The following is a 17,043-nucleotide window of genomic DNA, read 5'->3' as shown; positions in this document are numbered from 1 at the left end:
GTGGAAAGGGAAGTTTTTCACTTGACTACGGAACAGCAATTTTATGAACAGCTAAAAATGCAGAATTCTCCTTCATTCGAGGTGTAGTTTTCCTTACCCATCCCATTTGTTTGGCAAAGGAAGCTGAAATCCCAAAGTCCAGAATATGAATTCTTTCCAGAGAGGGAGGACGGGGCAGGCTGCTTTATTGGATTTGGTATTTTGTCCCGCCTGGGGGAAGGGGAAGCACATTGCACAGCATTGTCAGGTATCGTAAGAAAAGAACAAGACTTGTAAAAAAATATTTATAGTCTCAAATCTCTTTGAGGGAGTACAAGTAGTTAACACTCTGAAAAGCTTAAAATAATTTCCCCTTTTTATGTACTTGCTGTAATGCACATTAAGAGACCTATTTGCCATGACCATGGCTAGCTGTAACGATGAGCTCATCATTGCCATAGACACCCTGGGCTGACAGGGGCCTCAAAACACTGGCTTAAGGCTCTTGTGTTCCCTGCTGCTGTGATGGAGAGAAGCGTAGCAAAAGCAAAGTATGTGAAACAAACCAAAATCAGGCTTAAGTGAAGAGGGAATTATTTTTAAAATCCATTTACAAAGGGAGGACACGTTACATTTTAAAAATGTGTATGATGTGAGTGGTTTAGCAGTACATGGCCTTTATTTTTTTGTTTAGCCGAGATGTCAAAGGATGGCGAGAAGCTTTCCCAACAGACCGTAGGTCAGATGACATCTTGAGATTGAGGACACCTGAGCTGCATTCCCAGTTTTCCAGCAGCCTCACTGCACAATTCTGTCTTTCCTTGGACCTCACTGTGCCTCTGCAAAACAGCAACATTCACGTACTTGGGAGGCGAACCAAACATGCTCATTACTTACTGAACCAGTACATAGGTGGTGCTATACATACCGTATTCATTCTTAGGGATAACTTTGATCCTGTGAAGAGAAACCTAAGGAAAAGGTCACACCTACAGGTAGCAGGAAGAGATTTTCCATGGAGCGCCACCAATGAGTGGGACCAAAGCCCCCACACCAAGCTTCATGGTTTTCTTACAGCCTGTGGGACATCAGGAAGGTCTGGGTGAGATGACAAATCTGTGACGTAGCACAGGTACTATGACAAGTGATGGGTTAAATCAGCTAAGTGCCACGGAGTCGTCTTGTGTCTGACACCTAAACCAGAACAGTGCAAACAGATGGAAAATACTGAGAAAGGGGGAGAGGAGTGAGAGGGAGCTCATGGAGGAAGTTTATCCCCTCAGCTAGTAAAATCAAAGTGCTTTACCAGTCATGTTTCTGGAAAAAAAGCAAAACCTGACTTTGTAGAGACAACCAAACACTTTACTGATTCAAAATATTACTAAACACTGTAAAAACACATATGTACTTAAATTCAGTTCATTGACTTCGCTGAGTGAACTCGGACCTTCCAATGAGGTCAAACTTTGGGAAATAAACACAGGCAAAGAGAGGAGAGAAACTTAACCTGAAAAACTTCAGCTGCTGTAGTGACAAAGCAGAAACTTGCCCAGAGGAAGGTGCACTTGCAAGGCATCCCTGTGCAAATACAAATCAACTTCGGGATAAAATCCCAGAATCCAGTGGTGTGCGATAGCATCACCAAATCACTCTGAGACAAGGGCTACGAACTTACCAAGGCAGTTTGAAATGACAGGGAGTGGTTTACAGAAGTAGTTAACCCAGCTATTGAGGCATTTAAGCCTAATAATTTTCTTGCTAGAGAGTCTGAGCCAAGCAGCCTTCCTGCCCCAGCCTGGAGCACGGGCAGTAGATGGGCTCAGTGAGGTGAGTAAGGAGGGGGAGGTTGTCTCAAATATCCTGGGGCTGCCCAGAGACAGGACTAGAGACCTTGCAGAGGATTTGGGGAAGCTTCTAAGAAATCCTTCTAGCGGGGTCCAGGTGATAACCCTCCCTTGCACCCACTCTTCCTGCTGGAAGGACATTTACGTTATTGGTGATTGAAGGGTTGCTTGAGCTCCTTTGCTGTAGAGCTGTGGGTGTAGGTATAGCTATAGCCCTCAGAGGTGTTGCTTTACACTGAAAGAGTAGGGGCAGCTTCCATTTGCTGTTTAAAACACCTAGTGATGGGTAGAAGGCGGTGAGGGTACAGCCCAGGCAGGAATGTGCTGGGAGCAGCAATGCTTCTACCCCGTGCTAGGTGCCGGGGTGGTCGCTTCTGTTAGACTTTCGAGTCACCTTCCTGGTTAAACAGGTGCCAGAAGGCTTGTAATGGCACCATGCGTGATGACAAAAGGTCCTGCTGAGATAAGTGAATTGTAATGCCTGAATCGGCACTAGGAGCCAGCAGTCCCCGGAAGAACTGAGCAGCCACCGAATTCAAAAGCCTGTCCGTCAGGCATGGCGCTCAGGCATCTTATAAAAGCACAGGCGTGACTCCTGCTGCAAACCTAACCAAAAAAAAAGCCCCCAGACCTATTCTAACCTTATGAATTTTCAACATTGTAAAATCTTTTTCTCCTTCATTACAACATCCTGCTTTAGGGAAAGGCGATGTTAGAGAAGATGCCTTTTTTTCTTTATCTTTGCTAAAGCTAATACTGTGTTAATGAATATGTGTAGTTAGAATATCACTGTGGCTCAGTTAACCTTAAATGTCATACCAGAGCTCTTCTGGCTTATGCAGTGGAGTGGGTTTGAGCCAGTTCAGGGCACGGTTATACTGCTCAGATTACACATGGTCGGTATCAAACAAGCCTAAAACACACAGGAGTGATTTTTTCCTGGTGTGAGCCAGCAGCATCCTAGACTGGATCGTTTGCTTACTCAGTGGGCAGTAGAAACGGCATCCCCGCCGTACCGCAAGAATATTTTGTATGCTTGCCTCGGAGAGCCCAGGCTTCTGCTTCTGATGTCACTTCCCCAGGAGGAAGCACTGCTGCGGTGTCTTTCTCACAGGCAGCAATGTGGTGCTTTGCCTCCCCCCCTGCACAACTACACGGGAGCAGACAAATCAGGGACACGTGGCTGGTGATGGTGGTGCTGCTGCTGATCTCCATGCAGCCTCCCCAGGCTGTCCACCAAGGACACCCGGCAGTCGCTAAATCGCTGCTGTCACGCAGAGCAGGCTGATCCCGACTGTCACGCTGAAACTTCCCACTAGCACAGGCCACCGGCAGAGCTTTGCATGGGGTTACAAGCAGGGGCAGAATTTTAGGACAAGGAAGACAATGGGTGTGAAACGTTGGAGCTGACACCTGGATTACGGTCCCACCCACCATCAAGGCAGCGGTGGCCCTCCCCTGTTGGAAATGAGCAGTTCTTTACTCCCGTTGCACTGTTGCAAACCAGTGTGATCTTAGGAAGATGGCAGCACTTTAATAAGTTACAGTAGTTCGATGCAAAGTCCCCAACCGAGATATCACCTTCTAGTGATGGATACGCAGAAGCTCGAGCAGGTCTTTGATGCTGGTGGTACCTGACGGCTGGTGCTGTCAAAGTTTGCAGCCCCTCTAAGCCAGCACCAGGAACAATTTCTAATCTTTGTGCTCCTAACTGAGCATCACCATCAATACTTTACTACAATCTGCATTCGCCAGATCATTTCAGCCTGGGAAAAGGCTGCACAGCCTCCGCAGTTCCTGCTGTCCGTCACGCCCTTTTTGACCCTGCCCGTGTCCATCCAGCGCTGCTTCGTTGCTAGCTAATCCCAGCTCCGCGCTGGTGCGTTCCTTAGGACACTGCTCGCCCACGGTGCTCTGCGCAGCACTACCGAGCGCCTGGGAAGCGGTTTGGGACGGCGGTTACCCCAGCAACAGAAGGTGAAAAGCCAGAGCCAGGAAAGACAAGTCATGAGAGAATTTTCTAATTGCCTACTGACCATTACGTGCCCACAGAAGGGAAAGCAGGGATAAAGAGGAAAGCCCGGGGTAGAAACAAACATTTCTTCCTCTCTTCACCTGCATTTCCAGCTGCTGGAAACCCCTGCCCAGCAGTCCACTGCTTCCCAGTTTTGCAGGCTGCAGTAAAAGCCAGATCTCCAGGTCTTACTGAAAAGAAGAATTAAAGAATTGCATCAGCATTAACAGTGCAAGAATTTATTGAGAAGCAAGTAAAAAAAAAAAAGTGATCAAACAAAAAACAAAGAGCAAGAACCATACAGGACTGAATGAAGATCGCATTAACACTTTTTATAAGCCACTGCATCAGGAGAAACTAACCTCTACTGTTTGCTGGACAAAGGACAACTATACTGAGCAAGGTGGGATGTGAAATGTGGGATGGAGAATAGTAAACTGTGTGTGTGTGTTATGAGGCGCTGAAGACCCTTACGCAACACACTGCACGCTGCCATCACTGCTGGCACGTAACTCATTCTGCGTTTACACCTTGTTTAACACTGATTGCAACTGCAATCTGCTTGGATCCCTAACAGTCACGGAGGAGACAGCACACACATCTCACTGAGTCATCTCCAGCACCACAGAAACTTCTTGCTGTGATACTGAAGTTCCCATAGCTAAAACTGTTCATTTGGTTGTACCCACCCATGCCCTCAGCAGTCTTGCATTGGCCCCAGGTGTCTTAGGACAAGTTGCCACCATTGCCCCTTCAGCTAAATAGCTAATCCCTGCCCCAAGGCTATTTAAGGTTACCACAGTCACTCGTTCGCATTGGCCTAGGGAGTCAGTTCACTATTTTCTCCCGCTGCCCCTGGGGAAGGATGGAAGCTGCCTCAAAGGCACAAACTGGTACAAGATAGATGGGACGGACAGATGGACTCCAGGGCTGCGGTTGGCGCTGTAGCAACAGGAGGATAAATCCCAGGTTCACTACCTGACGGAAGACAAGAGGACAGACAGGAACAGCCTCCTCCGCCAGCCTCACTGGCACGTCCGACAGTGGGTAATGCGGCACAGCTGTATCAGCCAAGCACCTCCCTGCTTGGAAGCGTCACTCTTCTACTGCATGGTTCCTCCTGCTCCAGCAGGAAAAGCAACTCATACGCATTCAGGAGAGGACCTCAGTTCTGGTAACGTGCCATCCTCTAGCTGCTCACCAGCTTAACATCTTCCTGTTTTACGCTCACCTGACTAATCCAGAGTGAGAGTTTTCTGAGATACAGGAGAAGCACTTGCAGGCTTACTGCATTTCAAACACTTAAATGAAATAATCTACTACTTTTGCTCAATTTGTACACCTGCAGTCTGATAAAAACTGCCATGAAGCTACAACTGTGTCAGCGATATTTCAAAGCGATGCTCAGCTACTGCATCCTCATGTTCCCTCAGGTGGTCCATTCCCTTTCTTGGCTGCAGTCAGCCTCCTTGCAGGACAGGGAAGGTATTTTCCTCAAATAGGAATGGTCTCGAGCACTCTCAGCACTCAGGCCCTCTCACGGACCCACAGATCCGTGAGATCTCTTAGCAAAGTAGCAGCAGTTCACATCACCACACGTGCTGCCAGTGACGCGTTACTGCGGAGCAGCATCCCCCATCCTGTGGGTTTAGCACCCCACCTCTGCCTCTCCCCATCTCTTAAGCATCAATGGCTGAACAAGCAACCGAAGGGAGAAAAAAGCTGGGCAAACAGCCTGGGTGGGGAAGTCATAACTACAGCGGGCGCAGATGCTGCTTAGTGTGATGTGAAGCTAGTCCACCCATCTCTACAGAATGTGGGTTGAGTAGCTTCATCTTCTGAATGATTTTGCCATTGTATTTACGCTCTGGCTCTAGACCAGAAGTAATGAAGCCCAAACTACTCGATTAGTGTCAAAGCTCTTTCCATTATGATGCAGCAGAGATGGACAGAGATTTATTGCCCCCAGATCCCTTTGGTAATAATTTTGACCATGCAAACTAATGTCAGCCAATACCCCTCTTCAGCTGTGCAGCAGGAAATACGCAGGTGATGAGTACCTGTTTCACGCTCCTGGAAATTAAGGTAGCTTGGTTCTGATGGAAGGGTGGAAGACCCTTACTTACTAAGGCACAACTAATAAAGCAGTCTCCCTTTCTGATAGATGTTCCAGATCTCTTGCATCAGAAATAGCATGTTTCATCAATCGCTTTAATTCAGTTCTCTTCCTAACTGTACTCCAGTCCTCATTTCAGACACGAGACATGTATTTCCACATGCAATTTAGATTATTTTATCAGGATACCAGAGGCAAGACTTACCTTCTGTTTAATATTGGTGTGGTACTTGGATATTATGAAGCTCACCACCCCACGAAAACCTATAAATAAGGAAAGGCTCAAATCCAATCACCCTTTCATAATTAAATTTAAAAGCCATTTGTAAAATCAATGGCATATTATCCAGAATGTGCCAGTAAGGAGTCTAAGCAGTGTTTTGTCACAGTATGCAAATCTTCCCTCCCCTTTTAACAACACAAGATTTCTAGTTGCTGGCTGCAGGGGGAGACAGGTCCTCAGTATTTCTGGAACATTTTTATTCCAGAAAGGAATTCCAAAGGAGTTAACAATCCACTCACTGGCAATTCTGCTATGCGAGGTGCATCTAGAAATGACTGTTCTACTTTTGTCACACTAGCAACTAGAATTCCATTAACAAAGGTGTGACAATAGATGTTAGCAAGCACTTACACAGCGTGCTCGTACCAGAGGGACAAACACTGGTAACTTACACTCATCATGCAGCTGGGCCATGCAGGAAATCATAAAGCATTCCCAGGAAGGAAACTCATGTTCAGATTTCAAATGGGTAAATAAAAAAAAGTGTTAAGTAGTTAGCCATCATTATTACAGTATTTCTTTGGGAGCTTAAAAAGACATGAATTCAGAGTGGAGGGTATGTGCTACATTGGATACAAGTCCTTGCTGAGAGGTAGAGGTCCTGTTCTAGCTTTTGCTGCCAGCCAAAATACTGCTGAATTATCTACTCTGTTGGAATTACCACCCACGTGTTCTGACCATATTGAAGAGGCTACAGAAAAGACATTGGGGAAGAAATGCACACAGTCAATCTATAGTGATATTATACACCAATGATTAGCGGGCCTACAGAGGCACTTGGACTTGGGAGATAGAGTAGTCTGCAGAACCTGCTGAAAATGCCAATAAATCATTACAAACACTGCTCTTCAGCATCACTGTTAAGTAACTCAGTGGTGTTATCTCAAGGAGAACTTACCAATCTCTAGATTCTTCTGTGTGAGGGTAGGGCATATCTTAATAATTTATATGCCCCACAGCACTTTCAATCTGATAGAACTGACAGCAACCCCTTTATGTTACGGCAGCTTGGACCTAAATGAAATACTGCTTTTTGAAATTGAAGTCATTAAGGAGTTAGTGGCTTTGTCACTATCATGATGAATTCCATGTGTTTTTGCCTTTGAAGATGTTAGGACAGTCAGGATTGTAATCAGAAAGACTGCTTCTCCTAGAGCACATGTGCATGTTAAAAACTTAATAACCAAATATTAGTTTTTAAATGACTGACCTGCTAAGTAACCACCTTAAGAGACCAGTATATCCTTGTTAAGTTATTGGACAATGTGGTTTCCTTTTTTATTTTTTTTATTTTTGTTCTTAAGTTTTGTTTGTTGTTGCTGGTTTTTTGTTTGTTTTTAATACAATTAAGGATGTGCCATTTACACCCCACAAGAAAAAGCAGAAAGAGTCCTTATGGAAAAAAACAAATATATTGAACACATACCAATCAAATGGTACAGATATGGGACTGGCTTTGATTTCAAAATTTAAGTAGAAATAAAAAAAGATGTAATGCAACAGCTGTTCAAATTTCCAAGTCTAAATAGGCACTGTAAAAAGACATTTCCGCTTTCTCCAGCACACATTCCTGTCTATATGCTCCCACCGTAATCAACTCCTAGGTTCCCAAACAAAACAAAACAAAAAAAATCACTGGGAACATAGCCTTAGAGTAAAAGTTAATATCCATCCACCCACCCTCTTACGAAAAAAAAAGCAAACAAAAAAATCCCCCAAAATACAACCTTTCAATGCTGCTGTTTTGACTGGAGCAGAATTGGAGAATTTATAAAGGTTCAAAAGCACCCAAGGCAAGTAGTACAATATAATTTGTTCACTAACTTGTATTGGAAAGGAGATTAAAAACATTGAGATCTGCATCTTGGTACATAAAACTGTTGTCCTGAATAAAGAGAAATCTTTCAGAAAAGTTTTACAACTTGGTGGAAGTCCAGGACCCAGCTTTAGGCATCATTAATTGATGGGGTTTAATTCTGACTTGGTTATAACCACTTTTATATACTGTACATCTACCCTAGTTGGATCAGTGTCTGGAACCGCTCACTGGTGTCCCTTTGAACAACTGTAAACTAAACCATAGTATGCAACTCCATAGGAAGCTAGAGATCAGGTGAATATACAGCCAGTTATATCTCCCCTGCTTCACGCTCTTCTGAGCTCCTCGGGTCTTCTGAGCGGCCATTAGCACTTTCATAAGAACGTTTCTTGTCTTTGAAATCTCGCGGTGACCTCTCTCTCGAGCTTCTATCTTTATCACGTGATGTTCTATCACGGTCTCTTGAACGTTCTTTGTCTCTGGAAGATCTTTCTTTTGAGGATCTGAAAAGTGCAGTAAATTTGAGAATTCAAGTCAGTCATGGATCTGTAGCTATCAAACAGCATTTTGATTTTATATTTTTCTTCTTTTTCCAACCAACTTTAGATTTATATAAGTAGAAGTGTATGACAAGACAGAAATCATTCTACTTTTCTCCCTTTCCTACTTCCAATTTCAAAAGACAAATATTGATAGAGGCAGAATTTAATCTACATTTATTACAGAGCCCAGATTAAGGTCAACGTGCTTCACTCTTATTTTCAACCTCCACCCTCAAGCTTGCTTTAACAGAAGTTTAACTGAAATTTCTCAAGTGTAGGCTAGACATTCTTCTCAAGCTAGAGACTACATCTCAGATGTATATATTACAAACTTAAAAAGCGTGTTTAAAAATGGGAGTTTGACTAAAAGTAGGGTGAAACACTTGTGTAATTCTGGAATGAGGCTATTACATGACAAATAAAAAACAAATCTAGAATCTGTGCGACAATTAGGTTTTGTTAGAAGAACTATCCCTTGTGAGATTCTGCAGTCTTGGGGTGGTGTTATTTTAAGATGTTTTACACTGATAACAGGTGTTTCCAAAACCATTACAATGGAGCCAGAAAAGAGCTGTTCTGTTAAACAATCCACATCGTTTTAAATTAAATGAACTACTTATATTGAAAAAAATGGATTAGGCATCCTCCTCTGTATTCCATCACAGAGACCACTTAAACCTGTTGTTGAAAAACATCACGAATTAATTTTAAGATGTACTGCAATCATAAAAGAATCCAATACATACTTTCACAGAAAAACCTTAACAGCATGCTATAAAGCTAGCCACTAATTTCTTAATCAAAAAGTCTGGTGTAGTGGACAGTGAGACTGTACTCTTTCCACTAACAGAAAGTTACTGTCAGTACTTCAAAGCTTCAGAACTGGAGTCTGCAAAATGCTCCTGCACTAATTTCCTTTTATAAGCTTACCAAAAAGTGACCTTTCATTTTAGTTTCTCAGCTGGAAAGATTACTTTCCCTACAGTGTAGGGTTCTGCAAGACTTAGTATTTGCAAACACTGAGATCCACAGGCATTACTCCTATTCCACAAACAACATGTCAAATAAGAAAAGGAGTTACATGCCAAATAAGTTACTACTGGAGTTGGTATAGCTGTTTCACAAGTATTTTGCGCTGCAAGTCCCCTGCAGAAGTAACGACACTTCCAAACTAGCTGACTCAGGCTAACTCTAGTAATTAATCCTAGAATAGGCAGGTAGGTAGGACACGATGGCATTCACAGTTTTGGCTTTTCATTCAATGCATTTTTGGGGGAATGCAAGATGCGTTTGTCCAGCCATCCCACTTCTCTACAGGTGGGTCCCTAATCAGCTGACAAGAAGGATGACTGGCTTTAACGAATCACAGCATTGTGACATGAAAGTTTAGACAATTGCTTTAGCAAGCAGTATTACTACCAGAAGACTTAGATGTAAAATACCGTTCCTGCCTTTCTCAAGGGCAAGGCATAGCCTTTAGAATCAGAACCTCTATTCTACTTATGTTATCTAGAATGCTCAGAAAGCATTGCTTCCTAACTGATCAAGCGGATTCTTCAGCAGAAACCGACCCCTTCACCAGATATGCGGGCAACATCCACACTGTCATGTTCACCAACTACCACAGCAGAGAATTAGCATAGCGGTAGAATATTCTGTTTTCAACCAGGATCTGAAGGATATTTAAAAAAAATCGTCTAAATGCTAAGAGTGGGATCTCACACAGCTTTAAATGTCTGCGGTGTAGACATCTAAGCTAATCAGCCAGATTTCCTTAACAGTCAGCGGAATAAATAGACACTTTAAGGCATGATTTTTCTCATCTTTAAATAGACAAAAATTATGTCAGATTAGTCTGTAATGACATGAGATTTACATCTGACCTAGTCATCTAAAGCCAGGTGAAATGAAGCCCCATCCTACGACTTCAGGTACTAGTCCACATAATGTCTGTATACGAGTACATTAGTCCTTGTCACATGAATTCTTGTAAGTGGGCTCAAGCATACTGACACAACCATCTCTCAATTTACCCACATTCAGCTCTGCTGTCATGACTGATCTTATCATTGAGTACACATCTCAACATCTAACTGGAAACTTTTACTTTCTCATTGCAAATCAAGAAGCACAAATTACATATTCTGTTTCTAATGAGATGAAAGATAATTCATTTTAGTTATTTGGAACTTATAGCTAACAGCGAGGAGAAGTGAGACTTGATTTAGACCTGCTCTTGATAAGCTGGTCTTGATAACCTAGGGTTTCTATTACCTTAGGTACGTTGCTGTTATTACCAGATGGGTTCCCATTATCTTAGACACATTTGCTACTATTGCCAGATACTTCGTACACGTTCAGTTGTACCCACAGTGTGGAGGTCTGCTCCTTATATTGATAAATTTGAAATGAGATCCCAGCCATTAAGAGCTGTAAATCTATCCACCTTTTCATACAGTGAATGATTACAGATTAAAGAAACCCCATTTGTCAGACAAATTTATGTATTTGTAGAATTTTCTCAGATATATAAACATCCCTTTACTTTCAGAACAAAGAAGCATCTGAGAGGTGGCAGCTTTTCATTTTACGTGAAAAGCTGTTTGGAAAATACTTTCTCAAGAAGGGTGGACAGGAAAACCAGAAAGAACTGCATGGTTTGCTGCAAACAATAATACCCAGCACATGTTTGCCTATGATAATGTTGTTATACAGGACAAAACGGCAAAATGACTTCCAGGAGAAGCACATCAAGAGTTTTTCCAGTAAGGAGTCTAATTGTCTTGTATGCTTCCATGTTGAAGCCATAAGGGATGCGATCAAAGCTGAAAAAACCCCCCACACATGAACAGCTTTTACAGCAGGATTCAGCAGCCTACAATAACTGTATTTTATGTTACTTTAACCAAGCCCAAAAAATCACACTGAAGGGTTTACGTTAACAGAAAATGACGCAACACGTTCCACACAGCAACCACAACTCCACACTTAAGGCCCTAGAATTAGTGGCACCACGGGCTGTCGCTGCTGCAGCTTTCAGCCATCTTTCTGTGGCTTCTGGTGTCATGCTCTGCCCTTCTGCAAGAGTTTGGCAAAAGTACCACGTTCCTTAGATCTGAATTTATTCGGTTATTCAAAACCAAAAGGCTATGACTCCTTCCTGAAGACATTAACTTACTGGAGTGTGTCTTTTATTTTCCAGAGTATTCTTGGTCAGAATTCCTTGAACAACTGAATGTTTGAGCTTAAGGAAGACAGGCTTGAATAAAAGTATTTCTTATCAGGATTTTAAGAAATTCCTCAAAAAAGAGTATTTAAAAAATAGGATTTGCGAACGAGTACTCCCCTGGACTAGAAAAAGAGTTCTTCAAGAAACAAGGAAGTATAATACCTTTAAGCCTGCAAGTTCAGGTTTAATTTGGATTCTGGCATCAACAGCAGTATGTATTCAACAAAGACTTCTCCACATTCAAATGAAAAGCAGCTCTAATGGCTACAAGGACATGTCTAAAAAGGAGGTATCCAGCCTGGCTGCAAGTACAACAGCTATCCTGGTCCCAGTGCAGCAAGATCATAGCTCTAAAGATTCTTTAGTCTCTTGAAAACACAATATACATTAAGAGCAAAAATTTTGCTTGACCTCAGAGAAGTAAGAGGTATGAGTTGCTAATGATGGCACAGCAAGTTTTTTCCTCAAGTTAACAGTAAGCAAAACTTTTATTTGTACCAAGGATTCTTCCAACACAGGTACGTCTCAATACTTCAGGGCAGGAACTTGCATCAGAAGTAGTATTTCCAGTACTGAGTATCACAAAGTTTAAATCTTGTCCCTGAAGTACGTTATATTTTTAACTCATTCAACACAAAACAAAGCTTGAAGGGCTTATCCTTTGACAGCATCTTGCAAAAGGACACTGACTTCATCTTCAATTCACCTTGTGCTTTTTCAGTTCACCTTTGGCAGCTGAGACTGACAGGTTTACTGTTATATGGATACAACCAATGGTCCACACCATTTCCTTGTTCCTACATATTTCTCTGCCAACATACAGAAGACAATGCATCATTTGCATTGTGTGAATCATACTGGAGAGTTTGAACAACTACAATGAGAATCCTGGAACAATCAATCAGTACAGTTTTCTCTGAAGGATTGAAATGGAATCTGGAATGGAATTCTTCAACTTCTAAGTTGAAGAATTAAAGGCAATTTGAGAATACGCTCTATACATTGGGTCATCCAAGTTAACCAATGTGTTGATTCAAAGGAGAATGTCTATTTTAAGACTGAAAAACTGCAGGTTTGAAGATTTACTAATCCGTCATTGTGAATGCCTTGAAGAGGCAGGCTCTTTAGGATAACTGTGATGACAGGCTACAATCAAGATGGAAATTGCCAAGTCCAAAATGTTGACTTTAGGACACTAAAGAACACCCTGAAGAATTTTAAATACCAGTCACTACTGATTATATCAACTATAGTGCTGGACATTTAAGTTTTATCCATCTGCAACAAAAAGGAGGAAACAAAAGACTTGGACCAACCCTGTCTTCTACGCTCTCTTACAGAGCACACACAATGGGACTACAGTCACCTGGAAGAAAAAAAGCTCATTTTTAGGGCAAAGTGCTCATCAGATAACTTTAACACGTTCAACGTGTATTTCTCCATCCTTGGTGATTTAAATCTTAAAAATCATTTGAATTATAAACTCTGCATGTGTGGCCACTTGAAAAACATATCTTTTCTCTTCTTGCAAGTTGACAGTCTGTCAGGGTTTTAAGACGGGGCACCCTGTCCACTGTACTGCACTCAAATCTATGCCACGGTGGTTGACCTGTACAAGAAAGGAATCCTGGTTACGAGCAGATGTCTCTACCAGAGGCTTTGTTATGTAATTCTAACGCTCTTCTAAATTATGTTTACCTCGCTCATCTAAAATAAGCCAACAAATCCTCAGGAGCAGACAGCGATTGAGTCATTTAAAAGCAACAGCCCCAGACTGCTCTCTGCAGTAATCCTTCAATGAGGTGTTGAGCCACTTTCCTTGCAAAGCAACATCTTCAGATGCAACACAAGTTTATTTTCAGGCATATCTAAACTTGTTTTTATCTGGTGCAGCACACAACAGATGGGCTCCAGTGCTGGGAACAAGAGCCCAAGGGAAAAACCAAATGGATGACAGTAAGACAACTGCTGATATCCCTGGGTTCAAATGGAGATCAACTGTTTCGCTGTCTACACGGCAGGAAGTTGGTAGTATTATTATCTTGACACCAACTCCTCCAAAACAGAAATAATACATAACCCTATTATTTTTATTTAAAAAAAAAAAAAAAACACTACTGTATGTCAAATCATAAATATGCTAAAGGTGTAACTGAAATCTGAGACAGTCTCAAAATGTGTTTAAATTACTAAGAGGTAAATGTAAACTTAATTTAGTGTGAAAATTTTCATCATGCATCTAGGAAAAGCCATTTATTTCTAGGCCAATATTTACCTCTTTTTGGAGCTGCGTTCTCGGCTTCTCTCCCTGGAACTATGCCTGCTTCTATGATGGCTGCGACTCCGGCTGCGGCTGTTAGAGCGAGACCTGTGACGATGACGTTTCTCACGGGATTTGGAGCGAGTTCTTCTCTTTCGTTCCCGGGAGGCTGAGCGAGATCGATGTCTGCGGCGATCTCGGGACCTAGATCTAGGAACAGAACGAACTTAAACCAGACGCTGCATTCACCTAGCTACTCTATCAGTGTACTCTGAATATTATGCACTCTATGCATAAGCACATCTGTATAGAAAATGGTCTGCAGTGTTCAGAGCTATTGCATCGTCCTAGCACAGGCAAAGTGCTAGGGGAGAGGGGAAAGCAACATTAGAAACCCTACAAACTCCTTTGCGACTAATGCAGACAATTTTACAGTTAATTCATGACTGTATGTATGGTTACAGCATAGCCAATTCAGGCTTCTGAAAAGAATTAAAAATATGGAAAAAACCCTATTTTTTAAATTTTAAAATCTTCATCTTTATCAGGCAAAGTTGTAGAACTCTGTGATGCAGCAATAGGGATCATCTGCCAGAACCTATGTATTATGATGTTCTGAGAAAACAGGACTATATCCTTCCTCATAGCTATCACAATAAAACTAGTCTGGAAGTTGTGTACAAACACTGTACAAATTCATTATTTTCTTTTTTAAAATCACTTTGCAATAATACCTCACTAGTGACCTTCAACTGTGTAGGTTAGGAAGAAAAGTCGTACTACTGATGGGTCACCTTTTGAGAGTTAACCTGGTGTTTAGAATTTTAAAAACATGGGTTTTCACCAGAAGGTATTAACCACAAGTTTCTGTTCTGAAGAAAGAGCAATTCTCTGTGTTCCAAGCATTATTTGAGACAAAAAGTTGCACTGTAGTAGTCACAAAATAGATGTACACATATAAACTCTGTAGCATGACAAATACTGTATAAACACACAGAGATGACTATGCAACAGAATGCTTTGTCTGTAAAACTGGACATCTTAAACTAATAGTGGTACACAAACTTATGTTCCACTTGTGAAAGGCTGGCTTCACTGATGGTATTCCTTGTCTGCAGATTTATGTACCTTTTGGTATGCTTGCTGTGGGATCTAGACCTGAAACAAATGGAAAATAGTAAAATCAATTTTTCTCACAGAATCTTATTATCAAGTAAAGTACAATTTAGTAACAATAAACCAAAGTAGTTGACCTGTTATTGTATTTCTTATTTTACTGTCAATTATTTACAGGCCTTTTATTTGATGTTAACATCTTTCTAACATATTTACCAGTAATCACATCCTTCTGACAATTGTTTTGTGTTTCTTGGTTTTTTTATTTATTTTTGAGCTGACCATACTACAAACCCAAAAGCATAGCTAATCTGCTTTTTTTATTCCCACTCTTCTCACAGAAAAAGATTACAGTTCAAGTCAGTACTTCCTCATTTCTTGTCAGGCACGTATTATCAGACTGCAACAGATTTCAAAATTTACATTGTTAACCTCTGAAGCCAATATGTCAAGAGAACTGCAGTTCAGATTCCATTCCACTCTAGCCCCACAAGGCCTAGAAGCAACTATTTCACAGAAGAACAGGTAATTATTTTCCTAAGTCACATGTTCAACTACTTCGAATAAGGAAAATTTCTAACATCTATAAAGAAAATACTTAATATCTAACAGATGTTAGAAACTCACATGTGCATAACCTCACATCTGTCAGGTCTCAAACAAGGTACACACCTGAAAATTCTCTCATTTAAAGGCCATTTGTTCAAATACAGAGAGACATTTCTATCTGTAGTTTTTAAAAGCGCTTTCTATGAAAACAATTCAGGTTTTAAGAGTTAGACATGAAATCCACTCTCAATCCCTTTAAGTTTCCAAGGAATGCAGACTATTGTGATTCTGCAGATTTAGAAATGTTTATGAACTACATCATAGTTTTCCCATTAAACTTACATAGGTCATTATGTATATGCAATTAAAATAGATCCTTACCTCCTTAATTTCTCCCTTTCTTCTCTTTCCCTCTCCTCTCTACGTTTCAGACGTTCCTGATTTCGTTTCTCCTGTTTATCAGCCACAATCCTCTAAAAGCAAAGGAAGATATTCATTAAGTTACATTTCAAAATTTCTCAGATGAAGGTGCTATAAAAATAATCTAGACAGTTAATATTCAGTTCTTTCCTTCATGTATATTCCCTTTCCCTTGTGTATATTATTCCCTCTCTCTTCCTCAGTATATATACTTTTTTTTTCTCCAAGAAACAGAAGTTATTGCAGAAGAGCTGCAGCAAATAGATGGGTGTTACACGAAGACCTGAAATATGTAGAGTTATATTAAGTTTTTCACAAAGGGGAATTCAGAGCAGTAAGCGATGCCTTTAATGTGAGAGTTTCCATGCCAATCCTATCATATTTTGGCCACTGGGGAAAGGCAGAAAGGAATCAGAACTGGGAGAGTTAATTGTTTTATTAACTCCTTCAGCTACACTGTGACATAAAGAAATCCTTAGTCTTAAAGGACTTGGTTGGGCTGATACCTAATTTTGAAGCTACTTGTTTCTGCATTGTGAACATGAGACATATAATTAGTGAGGATGCTTCAGCTGATAGCCCCCAGGTTGAACTCACTACTACTGGGGACAAGGCACGCTCAGTAGAGGGCCCTCAGATGTGGAACTCACAACTGGAGATCTGGCCAAACCCAAGTCTCGCCACCTTCTGGACATGATGCAAGAAATTCAACTCTTTGTAAAGACCTTCTTCTGAGATGTGGAATTGCCCCAGCAGCATCTTGATTAGATCTCTGAGGAGAGCTCTGAGGAAGGAGGGATAGTTATTGTTTTCTTTTTTTGTTAGCGAAGTACTTCAAAAGATTATTTTATTGATGCTTTGGGAATGTGAAA

General features: G+C 41.4%; 1 protein-coding gene across 8 annotated transcripts in view; it reads right to left on the bottom strand.

The window, feature by feature from the left end:
* Positions 1-7,629: 7,629 nt before the first annotated feature.
* Positions 7,630-17,043, bottom strand: part of LUC7L2 (LUC7 like 2, pre-mRNA splicing factor) — a 34,133-nt gene continuing 24,719 nt past the window's right edge. For 6 of the 8 annotated variants that reach the window (XM_054841236.1, XM_054841262.1, XM_054841279.1 and 3 more), the window contains 4 exons: positions 16,133-16,224; positions 15,215-15,244; positions 14,102-14,296; positions 7,630-8,558 (listed from right to left, as the gene is read on the bottom strand). In XM_054841236.1, coding sequence (XP_054697211.1) covers positions 8,366-8,558; positions 14,102-14,296; positions 15,215-15,244; positions 16,133-16,224 — 510 coding nt within the window. In that variant the 3' untranslated portion in view covers positions 7,630-8,365. Of the gene's footprint in view, positions 8,559-14,101; positions 14,297-15,214; positions 15,245-16,132; positions 16,225-16,768; positions 16,956-17,043 lie in introns of those variants that run through there. The other 2 variants (XR_008579209.1, XM_054841252.1) reach the window with 2 other exon arrangements.

Source organism: Grus americana, chromosome 1 (genome assembly GCF_028858705.1).
Source record: "Grus americana isolate bGruAme1 chromosome 1, bGruAme1.mat, whole genome shotgun sequence".
Lineage (NCBI taxonomy): Eukaryota > Metazoa > Chordata > Aves > Gruiformes > Gruidae > Grus > Grus americana.
Note: the sequence above shows the minus strand (reverse complement) of the source record. Positions and strands in the feature narration are given on the sequence as shown.